At 36.0% G+C, this 16,835-nt stretch overlaps 2 protein-coding genes across 2 annotated transcripts in view; both read left to right on the top strand.

Annotated features, from left to right (window-relative positions):
- Nucleotides 1–1,824: 1,824 nt before the first annotated feature.
- psma5 (proteasome 20S subunit alpha 5) lies at nt 1,825–9,072 on the top strand. The gene is made up of 10 exons (XM_056468714.1): nt 1,825–1,909; nt 2,492–2,534; nt 2,825–2,891; nt 4,417–4,543; nt 4,629–4,696; nt 4,780–4,887; nt 6,058–6,116; nt 6,602–6,704; nt 8,541–8,627; nt 8,728–9,072. Exons 2-10 carry the CDS (start codon nt 2,506–2,508, stop codon nt 8,803–8,805), a joined length of 726 nt encoding a protein of 241 aa, XP_056324689.1. The 5' UTR covers nt 1,825–1,909; nt 2,492–2,505; the 3' UTR covers nt 8,806–9,072.
- Nucleotides 9,073–12,397: 3,325 nt separating this feature from the next.
- The window catches only part of sort1a (sortilin 1a), a 55,692-nt gene continuing 51,254 nt past the window's right edge, over nt 12,398–16,835 (top strand). Inside the window, exon 1 of the mRNA XM_056467898.1 lies at nt 12,398–12,790. Coding sequence (XP_056323873.1) covers nt 12,533–12,790 — 258 coding nt within the window. The 5' untranslated portion in view covers nt 12,398–12,532. The remainder of the gene's footprint in view (nt 12,791–16,835) is intronic.

The following is a 16,835-nucleotide window of genomic DNA, read 5'->3' as shown; positions in this document are numbered from 1 at the left end:
CATTCACACACATACACTACAGACAATTTAGCCTACCCAATGATATTATAATTATAATATATAATATTTATTTGCCCAATATAATTACCCATTATTTTATTATTATATTGATTAATCTCCCTTGAATTCTTTATTGATGTAATAACTTTATGGGTAAAAAATAAAAAAGCAACAAAACAGTCAAAGCATAAATTTTTTTTTAACAAGAGGTTTATAATCATTTACATTATTACACCACTTAATATGATGACATAATATTTTATATAGGCATCACGGTGGCACAGTGGGTAGCAAGATCGCCTCACAGCATGAAGGTAGCTGGTTTGAGCCTCGGCTGGGTCAGTTGGCATTTCTGTGTGGAGTTTGCATGTTCTCCCCGTGTTCGCGTGGGTTTCCCCCACAGTCCAGAGACATGCGCTACAGGTGAATTGGGTAAGCTAAATTGTCCGTATTATACGTGTGTGAATGCAAGAGTGTATGGGTGTTTCCCAGTGTTGGGTTACGGCTGGAAGGGCATCCTCTGCATAAAACATGTCCTGATAAGTTGCTGCCCTGCTGAAAAATTCAGCTGGTTTAAGCTGGTTGACCAGACTGGTTTTAGAGGGGTTTTGGCCATTTCCAGCCTGGTCTTAGCTGGTCAGGCTAGAAAATTACCAGATAAATCCAGCTAAAAACAACTTGACCAGCCTGGTTTAAGCTGGACATAGCTGGTCTTGACTGGGCTCCCAGCCTGGCTAGGCTGGTCAAGCTGGTTTTAGCTGGTCATTTTCCAGCCTGACCAGCTAAGACCAGGCTGGAAATGACTGGAAACCAGCCTGGAAATGGCCAAAACCCCTCTAAAACCAGGCTGGTCAACCAGCTAAAACCAGCCAACCAGCCTAGGCTGGTTTAAGCTGTTTTTTTCAGTAGGGTGGTTAATTCCGCTGAGGTGACCCATGATTAATAAAGGGACTAAGCCGAAAAGAAAATGAATGACATATTATTTTATTTAGTTTAATTATATTATTATAATTTAATTATATATTTCACTTATATTTAAGCAGGTCAGATTAGGTATGTTGTTTCATTTTGAATGACAGCTTATACGTACAAAGGTTATATGAATCATAAAGTGAATTTATTAATTTGATGCAAAAACCAAAATGTGGCATCTCATATTTGAAATTTGACAAAAATGTATTTTGCTTGTAGTTATTTGAGCTTAAAAACAAATTTTCAGTAATCTGGATCAAACGCCACCGGTAAACTGTATGCCGTTTCAAAATCGGTGCGTTTAAGGTCTGTTTTCCTAAAAATCAACAATGTTCACTGCATGACTGATATACGATATAAAATGGGTCTCAGAATGTACAAGAAGCACTGCATTACATTTTTTCGCGTCATATCTTTAAAATATGAAGCTGGAGTTTCTGCACCTGCCTGCTGCATCTGACGGCTTTTAATCTCGTTTTACACTTGAACAACTAAATGAACGCCAAAGACTATTTAAACGACTATATTTTAATTACATTACAACATCGATGCTGTAAAAGGAACCTTATAAAATTGAAAAAAGTCAAAGTACCCGTTCACCGGAAGTTTATCGGTGTGGAAAGAAACACTAGGTGTGCTGTGCATGTACCCTATTGAAAGACGAATATAAATATGAACGTGAATAAAGAAGAAACAGGCTGTGGCGATTAATTATTAAGTAGTTTGAAATGCATCTCAAACAAAAGACTACAAGTAGTGGTCGCCATATGTCACAATAAACCGTGACGAGCAATCATAACCAGTGTGCTGTAGTACGCTGGTGTTGAATTCAGCAGGGTAGGAACCTAAAGTTGGCTTGCAGTGTTTTTGTCGAGCGGGGATGAATGAACACTTCCTGTACTGTTGAAACTAGCAAACTCACCCTCCACAGCAGAAGGTAAGAAATTCACCACACACTTTTATCATGATGTGCTTTTCTGCAGTAAACCGCAGCTCTGGAGACAAAGGCATTTTAAACAACACGGTTTATTATGTAAAGTTATTTTAGCGGCCCGTATGCTGTTTATTTAGTAGTAAACCGGTTAGCTAACGGCAGATGCTCATGTGTATATGTTCCCACATGGTTTGTATCAAAATAAAGAACAAAATTAATAAAAACTGTTGTCCAAACTGCTTCTTGAGGACTTTAAGCGTTTTTAGAAGAACATAAATTAACGTAAATATGTTTGGAAATATCTCGCATATGAATGACTTGGTTGAAATGAAACATGCCTTGTCATTGAGTGAAGGCTGGTTCAGCCAATCAAAATGACTGTTGACTCTTACTCCCGCCTTTCATCTCAAAACTGTCCAATCAGTGGAACCGAAGTCGCTCTCTGATTGGATATGAACTCCAATGCCAACATCGCGCCGCTACATAGCAAGCAAGCAATCGAGCTGTTGTGTTTTATGCTACTTCACTACATTTGAAGTTGGCTAATCAAGCTCTCATTTAACATTTTTCTTTGTTTTTACTTAGATTTGCGTTTCAACATGTTCCTGACAAGATCAGAATATGACAGGTGAGATATAAATATTATTTGTGCTGCATGCTTTAACTGCTTTGAATGTCTTCCATTCACTTGTTTCAAGTCGTAACGTAAGTTATTGCTCATTTACAATTTTATTTAGACCGATCTCTTCAAGAATACAAAGCATGTTATTCAACCATCTTGTCTTAGAACTTTCACTTTCAGTTTTGTTTTGCCAAATAAAATACTCACTTTATTAACTGTACAAGTCATTACAAAGAATGAATGACATTGTAAATATAGGCATAATATCATATTAATATTTCTTTTTCCATCCTCAGAGGAGTAAACACTTTCTCACCAGAAGGAAGGCTTTTCCAAGTTGAATATGCCATTGAAGCCATCAAGGTGAGCCAACTAGCTAACCTTAACGTTACTTTAATAGGTTGTAATAGCTGCCAATATGACAGGGCTCGAAGCACCGGTGCTCCCAACTAAATTTAAAAGCTTTTCACATTTTTAGAGTTTAAAGTCAGGGAAATTTCATTTACGATCATTCTCAATCACATGTTCACATGATCTAAACGCATTAAAAATCTAATTTAGCCCCAGTAACCTCTTCATAATAATTCTAATATGCAAAAACTGGTTCAATAATAAAACACCTTGTTTTAAAACATAAAAAAACATTTATCCTATTAACTAGAAATTTGACATGCAGTGTCTGTCTAAGGTGCCATGACTTGATCCTCACATTATATCACAGGACTGCTTATACTGAATACTTTGACATAAATACGGTCACTCAAAATGTTCATTAAAGATTTGTCAATATTTAACTCTAACACTCTAATCATAAATTTCATAGTCGAATGAACTACTTACAGACTTCCCAACTTCTAAATTTGTTAAACTTAGAAGCAACATAAAAAAAAAATTTAGAAGCACCCACAAAAAATTGAGCACCACTGCAAATTGTAAAATATTAATGATGTCGATGATGACAATAATATTAACAATAAAGTACATTTCTCATTATCATGCTGCCTTAAATGTGCTTGAATGAGAGTTATCTGCTATAAAAAGTCTTACTGTTACATTATGAAAAATAAATATGGTAAATATACCTTTTGCACTAATCTTTTTATTTGCATGTCAATTTGTACACGTGCACGCTCAGGAAAACTGCACGTTTTAAAAGCATTATGTGCTGATTTACATTTTTCTGTGTTTGTGGAAAAGCAGGCGAGTCAGCCGACTCAATATATGAGCAGGGTAAAGCAGGATTTTGTGATGACCGTCCGCGCAATACCTTCTTTGTCAAGAGCCACATTATCAAACTTAGTAAAGTCAAGCTTCTTTGGTAATGATGTATACAGTGTTAGATTTTACATTTAGCGGCCATTTCCGTTGAATGCGCAGGGAATGCAATGCATCAAGATTCGGGCCATTAAACAACTGATCCACTTAGAGTCTTTCAGCACTCCCTTCAAAAACACCCTCTCGACTGGCGAATCAACATTCACCACATGATCGCTGTCATTGGTGCCATTAACATTGTAACTTTAGGTGAAAACCTGTGTAGCCTACTTTCATTGCGTCTTCCTCAGACTTCAGCCGTTTGAATTTCCCGCAGTCATAAAAGCTCCCGGTCATCTGACTGTGGAAAGACTTGAGTGATTGTCAGCTAATACTAACAAATATAAGATCTACACGACTGGCAAGAGCGATTCAGCATGTTTTTAGAAAAAGACAAAACAGGTCCCACCAAATATATTATGAGATAAAATTTCAGGCGCATATGCGACCAAAATGGTCACAATTTTTCAGCCCTTTATGATTATATAATGCTTATTATTAGCAGAATATAGTGTTTAACCTTTCTCATGTTGAATATTGTAGCTAATTATCTTTGCTTTTTGTGTTTTTCCAGTTGGGGTCCACAGCCATTGGCATTCAGACATCAGAGGGAGTTTGTCTTGCTGTGGAGAAGAGAATAACCTCTCCTCTGATGGAGCCCAGCAGCATTGAAAAGATTGTAGAGATCGACTCTCACATTGGTGAGAGAAGCTTAAATAACATATTGTCATTGTGGATAATTGTAGTAGAATAGCTTTGAATAATCATGCTTTATTCTCAATATAGGCTGTGCCATGAGTGGCTTGATAGCTGATGCCAAAACACTTATTGACAAAGCAAGAGTAGAAACACAGGTTAGTTAAAGTCTGTCACTTTCTAGTACAAGGTTACTTTAAATGTTAAATATGAAATTGTCAGCCTCCTTGTGTTTTTGCAGAACCATTGGTTTACCTACAATGAGACGATGACTGTGGAGAGCGTAACACAAGCCGTTTCTAACCTTGCTCTGCAGTTTGGAGAGGAGGATGCTGACCCAGGCGCTATGGTAAATTTCTGGCTCAAGTTTTCTTCAAGTATGGAAGTCCTCTCTGGCTCTTGCACCAGGTTGCACATTAGCACTATAGACACTTTCTTAATCACTCCATGTCTCTTGGAAACATTGTGCATTTCAAATTGTGCTTCATTCAGGTGAATGGCCTTAACAAACCACCTGTAGAAACACTCTTCTCTCTTATGCACCTGACACTTTATCTAAACTCCATCTTACAAGATTCCTCAGTAAGGAAAACGATGTTTACTATAAATGTGCCACCATCATGTTGCACTGCTTGCTTCAACCTTAAATAACTTATGCACAATATTAAACCTTAAATGCCTCTTTTGCACAATATTCACCTTTAATACTTCTCTTGCACAATATCCTGCACTACATTGTTCGGTCTCATGTAAAAGTACTTGTATAGCTTGTTTTATGTGTATAGTTAAGTATATGTTCTTTATGCATATTATTTTTTTTTTAAATAGCTCGTATGTCCAGTGTTATGTTTGTATTTATGATTAATTTATGTAGCATCGTTGTCCTGCAAGACAAGACATTTCGTTCTTCTGTATGTCCACACATGTAGTGGAATGACAATAAAGCATGACATGACTAAGAGGCCATGCATTCAAATATTCTAATAAAATCTCTTGTTTTCTCATGATCGTGACTTTATTTTCTCGTGATCTTGACATGACATAACTCGTTTTCTTGTGATCACGGCCTTGCGAACCAAGAGAGCACATTAAAAGCGTTCAGAACAGCCAATTGCTTCACGCTCATGATTAATGTTCATTCAAGATTATATTTTTGTATGATTATATATCATTATTTACTAATATTCCCACAACTGTTTCCATTTCAGAGTGACAGTTCTAGAGGGTGCAAAATAAGTTGTTGTTTCATTTTAATTTTGCTTTAATGCTACCTTTCCACAAGTTATTTACAATTACTTTAATAAGTGAAAGCTGCAAATAATGCAATATTCATGTCTAACATCCTAGAATAAGCAGAAAAACAACATTTATTATGTTGTGATAACGAAAAAACAACTTTTTGTCATAATCACAAAAAAATGAGAGAAAAAATATATAAATGCATGGCCTTTCAGGGCTTGCATACTTAAGTGCTCTTCTTGTATTTTGATAATAAATATCCTCTTTTTTTTGTCTTTAGAGCCGTCCTTTTGGTGTCGCTTTGCTTTTCGGAGGTGTGGATGAGAAAGGACCTCAGCTGTAAGTAGATCTTTGGTTTATTGTTTATAAATGTTAATAAAGAGGATATAAGAGCTTTCAAAGCTTTGTTGTGTGTTTTAGTGTAATTATTGCATTTTAAGTTTGTAAATTTAATAAATATATTTAGCATGTTTTAAAGGCATTTTCACATCAAGCTTGTGTAAGTCGTGCATTTTTAAAGTTGATGGTGTTTCTGTAAAAAAACAAAAAAGAAAAAGAAAAATTTCTTAAAAGAAATATTGTGAAAAGATATTATGCATGTTCTTCAGTAGAACAGTGAAATGCTTTAATATGAAAGATGAATATAGATTCATTGAATATAGATTCAATTATAACAATGTGACACATAATGGCCAAGTTGTGAAACTTTACTCTAAAAGCGAGAGCTAACCTGGTGATTTTGTTAATTTTTTTCTTTTTCTCTATTCATAAAGACTTGATTGCGTTGTGAATTATATAAATCACACCAACCTTTATATACACAGATACCACATGGATCCTTCAGGCACTTTTGTCCAGTGTGATGCAAGAGCAATCGGCTCAGCATCTGAAGGCGCTCAGAGCTCTCTTCAAGAGGTTTACCACAAGGTTAATACAAACTGCTTATTAACATTTTAGTCATTTATTTGCATGTCATCATTATTGTTTGGTCTCATTATGACTATATACTGGCTACATTTAGATAAAACCAAGGAAGCTCTTTTAGAAGGAAAGTTTCAGTATAAAACAATTAATGTTGCATCACCGGGCTATCCTAAACTAAGTTTCCTCCAAAGTTTCATGCAATTTTGGGTGTTTCATTTTTAATCTTTAGACTATAACTGCAGTTCAGTTGTTCACTTTCATTCAGCAACATATTGTTCATGCCCCGTGACAATTATTGGATGAAAATTTGAAGTAAGGACTGCTGGAAGAGTGCTGTTTTAATGGAATTTGATACCGCATAGCGAACTGAAAGCAAAACCTCTGCATTTCGGGATCTGGGTGGTCCTTTAATCAAAAATCGCTGCTTACATGGTAGACTCTTAATCACTATTATCTTAATCATAAAAGCGGAGTATTGGTGTCCATGTAAATGTACTCAGTAAAAGTGCCAGATGATGTTGCAAGCTGTCAAAGACAGACCATTCCTCTGCCTTTATGTTGCTTCCATGTGCCCTCAAATGTTTGATGTGTTTCCCCCTTACACGCAACTTTTTTAAAGCATCTGCTTCACGTTGCTGTGTCAGAATCCTTGCTTGTAAAATACAGCCATACTTTAGAACGCTTAGTTTAGGCAAATGTGATGAAAGCGATCTTGCGTGTTGATTAATCTGAAGGGATCCCTTGCTCACTGGTCGCACTGTGCTGCGCGCGCGTGCGTGTGGATGTTTTCTAGCAACAAGAGCAAACGCCTGACATCGCTGATGGTGTTCAAAGTCTCTTTAAGGCATTCAATATGTATTCTATAGTCTTTGCGGTGTCCGTATCCCTCAAAGCTGTTTAGAATTAAATGTTTAGAGATGGTGTGACCAAAGTCCCTGTAAGAAGTCTATAGTCTTTGGTATGTGCCTCTAAACGGGGGCTAATAATTCAGGGGGGCTAATAATTGTGATTTCAACTGTGTATGTGAATATATATATATATATATATAGATAGATAGATAGATAGATAGATAGATAGATAGATAGATAGATAGATAGATAGATAGATAGATAGATATGGATGGATAGATAGAGCTATTCAATTTTTATATTAATTGTAGTAATATTATTGATTAAAATGCTAATTTATATGATTTATGTACAATACAAGTTGTACTTGGTCTACCAAACAAGTGGTTCTAATTGTATCTGCATTATAACATTTAAATTAAAGTTAAAGTATTTTTTTTATTTAATGTGTTGAGCTTTTAGTTACTATACACTCAAAGTCTTTCTGCTTAAGTCCTCAATTTTTTTATTTTATAATAGCAGAAAAATATAATAGCAAAGTATATCCTCAGATTTTCTCTGGCCCCACTTCTAGCTTATATATTTTATGTTTGTTTGTTTGTTTGCGTGTTGTTTCTGTACTGCAAATGAAATGTATGCATATTAAACGAAATCCATCAGATTCATAATGTCACAGCTAGGTTATTTCTGGATGGCATTTTCACAGAGCAAAGTGTTTCTCCTGAGAGAACCCTACAGATCAAATTGAGCCCTGTGCTCAGAAAATAAGAGTCCTTTTTTAAATCTACCCCACCCATCTCCCCATTCCAGTATGTCATGCCTCTACTAGTGTGTCTTTGCCCATGTGACCCTGAAATCTAATAAGCAGGAGCCACTGTCCAAAAGGCTTCTTCATAAATCTAATTGCTTCCAAGCTAAATTCCACAAGTTACATTTTAAGACCTGGTGTTGCTTTTTCCTCCCGCTAAACAAACGTCTTTGTCTTTTCCAGTCCATTACGTTAAAGGATGCCATTAAGTCTTCTCTCACTATCCTAAAACAAGTGATGGAGGAGAAACTCAATGCCACCAATATTGAGGTAACGATGCACAAGCAATCACATGGTGTTGGTCATATGAAATATAATTCAATTTAACCATATTTCTAGGTCTTAACTGTTTTCTTCTCTTTCCTTGCAGCTTGCCACAGTAGAGCCGGGCAAAACCTTTCACATGTACACAAAAGAAGAGCTGGAGGACGTCATCAAGGATATCTAAACCTGCGTTACGCATAATGGATGTTTAATATGAAAAATCCAGTGTAATTTTGTGTGCATCATCACACAGCAGAATGGATACATAATACTCTGACTGCATTGTACGGTTTGCCTGTTCAGACAGGAATCGAATCTTTATACTTTTTCCTTCTGTCAGTCCCAAAATTTCTAGTTCTGTACAAGCACAGGACAGCAGATCTTGTCATTGAATTAAATAGGGGGTTCTTTTTGTTACCAATCACTGCGTTAATAAACTGTTGTTGAAAAATTGGTGTTTTGTTTTTTTCCCTCTGTATATCTCACTTATAGGCTAATAAAAATGAAGGCTAATTTAATTACGAAGGTATATGTCACGAATTTGAGGTGGTGTGAATTTGTATCACTACAAAAAATAATTATTTAACAAAGTATGTATTCAATATTTTATTCAATTATGCTTTACTGCAACATAAAGTTCATGTATTTGTTGTTTAATGCGCATTCAGATTTTTATATTTTCTTCAATAATTTAACCGTACCATCAGTTTACATATTTTTACATTCTTTTAACACCCCCTCTCTCCTCCCTAATAGCAGCAATAATTAGATGTTGCTATCATAAATCCAGTAAATACAGGTAAATAATTTAAACTCCATAAATAAAAAAGCACACATACAAAAAATACTAGTAATAAAAAAACACAAGAATAATAATACATAAAAAAATAAAATAAGGTAATTACCCTTTTTACCATGTGTCTCACCCCAGAGACCTTATTCATCCTCCAAAATGCCAAATAATTTCCCCATCTTCTCTGATAAATTTATCTCAATTTATCAAGTGATCTATATGCCATTTTTTTTTATATGCTGCCACCTTTCCCAATTCAGTAACCCATTTTTGAAATGATAGTGGACCTGCTGAATGCCATCCCCTCATAATAATTTGTCTTCCAATCATAATACTTGACATCTTCACACCAGACCCCAACACGAACGGGTCTCCCAGTACACATATTTTAGCGCAAAAACGAAAAGCAACGGCCAGAAATATCCTGAATGCACTTTAACCCAGAATTCCTATATTTTAGAACAGGAGCACAGGGCATGCATCAAGTCTCCTTCGCTCTCACATCTCCAGCATTCAGCAGAGTCCTTCAACCCAAACCTGAAAAGCCTACTCGCAGTCCAATAAAAACGATTCAAAATTTTCAACTGTTTTAAGTGTTCTTTGGTTTCCCCCACAGTCCAAAGACATGCACTATAGGTGAATTGGTAAGCTAAATTGTAGTGTATGTGTGTGAATGAGTGTATGGGTGTTTCCCAGTGCTGGACAAGTTGGTGGTTCATTCCACTGTGGTGACCACTGATGAATAAAGGGACTAAGCTGAAAAGATAATGAATGAACGAATTAAACTTACTCCTAAAATTCTTGACATTGTTTTACAGTTTTGGCAAATTTTCTTCCTATATTCATCGCTAAATGTACAATTTAGATCTTTACTCCAAACAGTTTTAAGCACAGAATGGAAATAAATAATATTTGTAACCAAAACTTAATAAATGCAGTAGTTACTTCTAGTGGTGGAAAGAGTACCATTACTTGCCTAAAAATGTAGTGGAAGTAGAGTAAAAGTATCTGTTTTAAATATTGCTCAAAGTATGAGTAAAAAGTAGACCTTTCAAAAGTACTCAAGAGTAGGGAGTATTACACTGTAAAAAGCTGATGCATTTACATGTCATTTGTGGATGTGTGTAAACATAAAATTCTTTAGTGTATTTAGTTATTGCCCAGCAGGCACATAACATCATACGATGTTATTAATATTAGGTTAGATTTAGGTTGTGATGTCAGGTGACCAAAATTTAATGCCAAGCCAACGTCTAAGGATTTAGGTTGTGTTAGAAAGTGACCAAAATCCATGTCGAGCCAACATCTTAAACCAACGTCATATTGACGTCAAATATTGACATTTATTTGTCAGGTTTGGCAACCAAAATCCAACATCTGATAGACGTCATAGTGGTAACGTCCACACAACGTCAAGCTGTAACATCATTAGACGTTGATACTTGGTTGATATTAGGCTGGACGTTGGACATTGACGTCAGCCTGAAGTTGGGTTTTGATGTTAACCCGATTTTCATTTCCAAACAAGATCCCACGATGTTGGGGTATAACATCAATCTGACGTCATGTTGACGTTGTACCTGCTGGGTGTTTAATGCCTATTTCAGTCATCATACAGTAAATATCCTTCATCTTCTCCTCAGTGACATGCATCTGAACAGTCTCGTGTAAAGATTTTGGACATCTTCTTCCAAACGGTTTGCTACAATTATAAAATGCCCATGTTTTGAGGTAGTTCATTATGATGCGATTTCCCTTCTGCGATTTCATTGAACAGGAAACACAAAACTACCTAGCCAGTCCCCATAGACAAGAAAAATAAAGTAGTGGAGTAAAAAGTACTGATACTGCACTAAAAATGTACTTAACCCTACTGAAAAAAATTGCTTAAACCAGCCTAAGCTGGTTGACTGGTTTTAGCTTTTCGACCAGCCTGGTTTTAGAGGGGTTTTTGCCATTTCCAGCCTGGTCTTAGCTGGTCAGGCTGGAAAATCACCAGCTAAAACCAGCTTAACCAGCCTGGTTTAAGCTGGACAAAGCTGGTTTTGGCTGGGCTCCCAGCCTGGCTAGGCTGGTCAAGGTGGTTTTAGCTGGTCATTTTCCAGCCTGACCAGCTAAGACCAGGCTGGAAATCAGCCTGGAAGTGGCCAAAACCCCTCTAAAACCAGGCTGGTCGACCAGCTAAAACCAGCCAACCAACCTAGGCTGGTTTAAGCTGTTTTTTTTTTCAGTAGGGAAGGGAAAGTAAAAGTACACATTTTTAAAACTACTTATTAAATTACATTTCCTGAGAAAAACTATTCAACTGCAGTAAGTATTTGTAATTTGTCACCTTACATCACTGGTTACTACATAAATATAATGCCAATTTTCTATTAAAAGATATTTTCATTATGATGGCTATGATGATATAAGGTGCAATAATTAACCTTACAGTAACATTAAGGCAGTACAAGTTCAATTGTGATGTTAAAATATTAAGCAAATAAGTTAAACACCACTCATAAGATGACTTTTGCTGCTCGTTCGAACTACTTATTTAAAATGAGTTGAAACTACACAATTCTTAAGGTTTTTTAGGGGGCAACTTAATTGTTTTATGTTCACTTCACTTAAATTTGTTACAATGGTTAGGTTAACTTGATTTGTGTTCGGACAACATGAAGGAATTGTGTGGAAGCCAGCATTTTATACAGTGTAGTTGTTAAACGGAAGGGGTGGTTAACCCAGTTCTACAGCGTTGAATGCTCGGCTGGCCTTACCCATTGGTTAATTTCCGAGTAACTTCGATGTTGTCTAATCAATATTAAAGTATAAGCATTGTTCATTGGAAAACGTCATAGCCTAATTCATATTCATTAGCGAAGACGCCGCCATTAAAAAGGTCACCAGGCAACTTCAGCGCGACTATATTAATATTCATGAAAATGGGCGTGTTAAAAGGACGGTTCCGTCCTACTCCTAATCTTGAACAATCCGTGAGTTTAGTAGTGGACCAGCGGCTGCTCTACAGACATGCGTCAGAGTATAAACACTGCACGGTCTGTTCGATTACCAGCAAACCTGCTATTTATGGATATTTAGGCAGAAGATTTTTTGTGCACATCAAACGGAAACCATGAGCACCGTGTTGTGCTGTGTTTTGGTGTTATTAATCTCTGTGGCTCTTTGCATGGACTTTGAAGAGAGACCCAGCAGCTCCTGGAGGAGTGAGCAAACCATGTTTCTAAAGAGTCACAAATCACGAAATCTGCTCAGTCTGAGAGATTTACAGCAGCAGGACCATGGCAAGATGAAAAGAAGTGAAGAATCCGCACAGAATCAATGTGAATCATTGCACGGCTATCAATCTACATTACAAAACGACACTCACACGGTAGGTCGAAACATTTCTTCCTCGTTAGACCCACGATAGAGTTTATAGTTAAATATTATGTAATTTATTTTAGGAGTAAAACATTGTACATTTTTTGGTGAGAACTATTATTAGCTTTTTATTAGTTTTTATTCTGTGATATTATGTTTCTGTCCATTTTTGATCATAGCTAACAACAATACAAGTGTAATAGGCTGCAGTTTTATTTTTATTGTTTGAGTGACATCATATATTACTACCATGATTTACTGAATATACCGACTTACATGGCAGTGTAAAAATAGTTTATTGTTTAAAAAAAGTTATGCCACATTTAAAGAAACTATTTTAATGGACTTTGCAGCCCCTAAATACTAATAAGCTGCAATATTATTATTTATAATCACAATATAATATTACACACACACACATTTATATATGCGTGTATGTATATATGTGTGTATGTGTGCATATATGTAATGTATATGTATATACATATGTGGTTTAAATGATGTATATACATTGTGGTTTAAATTAACTTGCGATCTCTTGAGATCCAGTGACGTGATAATTGCAAACAATACATTTTGCAGCCCTAATATACATATTTTTTTCCAGTTTTTCTTGTTCTGTTTTGACTTTATAACTCTCTTGTTTTTTTTAAGTTTATTAAGTCTAACTTAAAGGGGTGGTCCACAGTGTATTTTTAAGGCTTGGTTGTGTTTATAAGATGCAAAGCAATGTGTGCTCATGCTTCATTTGTAGAAAATCATGTTATTTTTTTCATAAATCTTACTTTGATTATATACAGCTACTCTGCTAACATGAAAACGGCTGTCATATTTCCTAGTTGAAAGGCCCGCCCTCAAGAGGCTCTGATTGGTCAGCTTACTTAATGCGCTGTGATTGCGTGGATTGGTTCCACGTCACACCTCTACAAATTTTTGTGTTGTGTAAACAGAGAAGCTGATAGCAGTGTTAGCTGCCTGAATCAGACAGAAAAATGAAAAGCACACCACCTGCTCTCTAAAATAAAATCTGACAAGTGTCATTCACATATATTCAGGATAAGCATGTGTAAGTAATATGAAACATTCTCATATCTTTTACGAGTTTGTTATTTGAGATGTAGAACGCACGGACAGCAGCCGCATAGAGAGACACTGTGGGCGTTTACAGTGGTTTGACTGATAAATATGAATTTGTTTAATTGTTAGTAGTGCCAAATAGCATTTCCCATTGTCAAGATCCTTGTTTACATCCTCGCTACAACATACCATTAACATTAGAAACTATGCCTGTAGTTGATCAACTTTTAACAAATAAAAACACTTACAGGTTGTGGCTCACAATCCACAGCTTCGTCAGTTGGAGGAGTTTTTAGCCGAATCCAGCACTGAACTAGGAAAGGATTCTGCAAGCTCTCCTTTGTCAAATGCTAGCTAAATATATTTTATAATTCTCTGGAACATAAATTAAATTGTAAGTACTTCTCTCTTTGTGTCAAGTCTTTTAGAAGCCCAAATACAAAAACCAAATAAGCTCTGTGGAAATAGCAGTGTTTGGACACCATTTTAGCTTTCTCTGCTATAACATTACACACTTCTGGTCACGCCCCTTCACTGTGCTGGGTGTGTGCGCGTGGTGAATGCACGTAACTGGAAGCCCTTGTGATTTCACTAGCCCGGACGTATTTTTTTGTAGTCCCCAAACTTCATTCGCTGTAGGCTTTGCTAAGCTAACTCTGTAAAGGCCAATATTTCCCTTTGCATTGAACTTTGACCATATTACATTCAGAGACGTTGTTTATGTTCACACAGCTACATCAACTAAAGTTTAAAATATGATATCATGGTGGACCACCACTTTAATTAAAAGTGTAGTTTCTTTCCATCCTTCCTCTAAAAGTAGAGTTTTTATCCTTCCTTGGAATCTCTTCCTGATTTCTGAGAATCATAATTCACAAAAATGAGATCATACACTGGCCTCAGCCCTGAGATTACCTAATAATACACCGACATCACCTTTCTCGGCGAGTACATGTTATTTTTCCACTTGTTTTCCGAACGCCACAGAAAACTGGCACTCCAACCATTCATGACACCAATGGAATTTGAACATTTTCCAAAATTACAGTGGTCTTTGCATACAAAACTCCAATACAAAATGATGTCTGCACTTTTTTTCCAGCTGTTTTACATCACATTATTCGATGATAGGCTGTAGATTTTTTTGTTTGATGTTCCTTTAAGGCATTCCACAGATTTCATCTTTATGCCAAAAGAACAAATGCATTCATCCTCATGATGTCTCTGTGATCAGTTTCTCCTCCATTTATGTGGAGACGCCACACTGTCAGGTGATTCTGCTTAACCAGATCCAGTCAGACTCATTCATTACCGTGGCCCATGACTGATTACCAACCCTCAAGAAGTCAGTAAACACACATCGTCCCTCCATGTCTCTCTTATCTAACTCTCGCCCTCAAGCACATCAATTACATTTTACCAGCATTCGCCATGACCTCTCGCTGTGTGCAGGCATTATCGGGAAACGATAAGCCACATGTATGCCAATCTATATCTGTCATATCAGTCCTGTTCAATGAAAAGCATCCCCTATTTATCCTAATACACCACACGCACACACACACACACTGACATTTAAGGGAAAGTGATCGGTCATGAGTTTAGACTTAGTGCTGATAGAGAAAGACTTGTTGTTGTTGTTGTTAAGCGAGCAGAGCCAGTTCTTTTATGGCCAGTGTTTTTGGCTCTCATCCTCTTACATTCCGTCCAGCATAAATGACTGCTGAAGTGAAATGCTTCCTCCAAGAAAGACATGTTTCTGAAACAGGAAAAGGCTTTCGGGCTTGACAGCAGTGGGAAAAGTATTTGAAGGCTGCGTCTTAAAAAACATCGCCTTGCTGAATTCTGTTCCAGGCGCGTTTTAACACCTGTTTGGATCTTCTGCTTGCTTGTGGAGTGTGTACTGTAAATTTTAGAAAAAATAATCTGTTAATTGATGGTTGATTGTTGCTTGTGATTTGTGGTGGTTTTTAAGTAAATTATGCTTTCGAATTGCATTATGTGACTTCACACTTTGTTTTTTGCTGGAGTCTAACAGTATTGAGATATAGAAATTGAATAATCAAATGTAAAATAACAGTGTCTTATTTTAATCAATTTATAATTTATAAAATTTTCCTCAATGTTATATAATTTATATATTTTTACTTCTTCATAAACGTATAAAACTCAATCAATTGAATCTAATCGAATTGTTAAAGCAGAAAACTTCATAATGTCTTGTGTCCAAATGGTTTAAATTAACTTGAGATCTCTTGAGATCCAGCGACGTGACTATTGCAGATTTGCACATTGCGATATCATTGATGAAATGATACATTGTGCAGCCCTAATATACATATTTATTTCCATAGTTTTTCTTGTTCTATTTTGACTTAATAACTCTCTTGTTTTTTTAAGTTTAAGTCAAACTTAAAGGGGTGGTCCACAGTGTATTTTTAATTCTTGGTTGTGTTTATACGATGCAAAGCAATGTGTGCTCATGCTTTATTTGTAGAAAATCATGTTATTTTTTTCATAAATCTTACTTTGGTTATATACAGCTACTCTGCTAACATGAAAACGACTTAATGACTTAATCTCTACTCTGACAACTTTTGGTGTTGAAAAGTTCAACAAAGTGGATTTATTGATTTATTTTATTTTATTTTTTTAATAAAATTTTTTATTTTTTTATTTTATTTTTTATAGAAATCATATGTTGTCTGGGTCTTGCATTATGTGAATTTTGGTACAAAAAAAAATAATAATGGCCTTGCAGTATTTTTTTCTGTTAGTTATTTCTGAGTATATTATTTTTAACATATACACTCACTCTCAACAGCTGTGCTAGTACCGGGTTGGAACCAGGGCTCGAATCAGCGACTTTCTTCCTGTGAGGCGACAGTGCTAACCACTAAGCCACTGTGCCACCCTAATCAACTGTTAATAAACTAAAATATAAAAGCCAAAATAAAATAACATATAGAAACAAATAG

The sequence above is a fragment of the Danio aesculapii genome, chromosome 11, assembly GCF_903798145.1.
Source record: "Danio aesculapii chromosome 11, fDanAes4.1, whole genome shotgun sequence".
NCBI classification, from domain to species: domain Eukaryota; kingdom Metazoa; phylum Chordata; class Actinopteri; order Cypriniformes; family Danionidae; genus Danio; species Danio aesculapii.
Note: the sequence above shows the minus strand (reverse complement) of the source record. Positions and strands in the feature narration are given on the sequence as shown.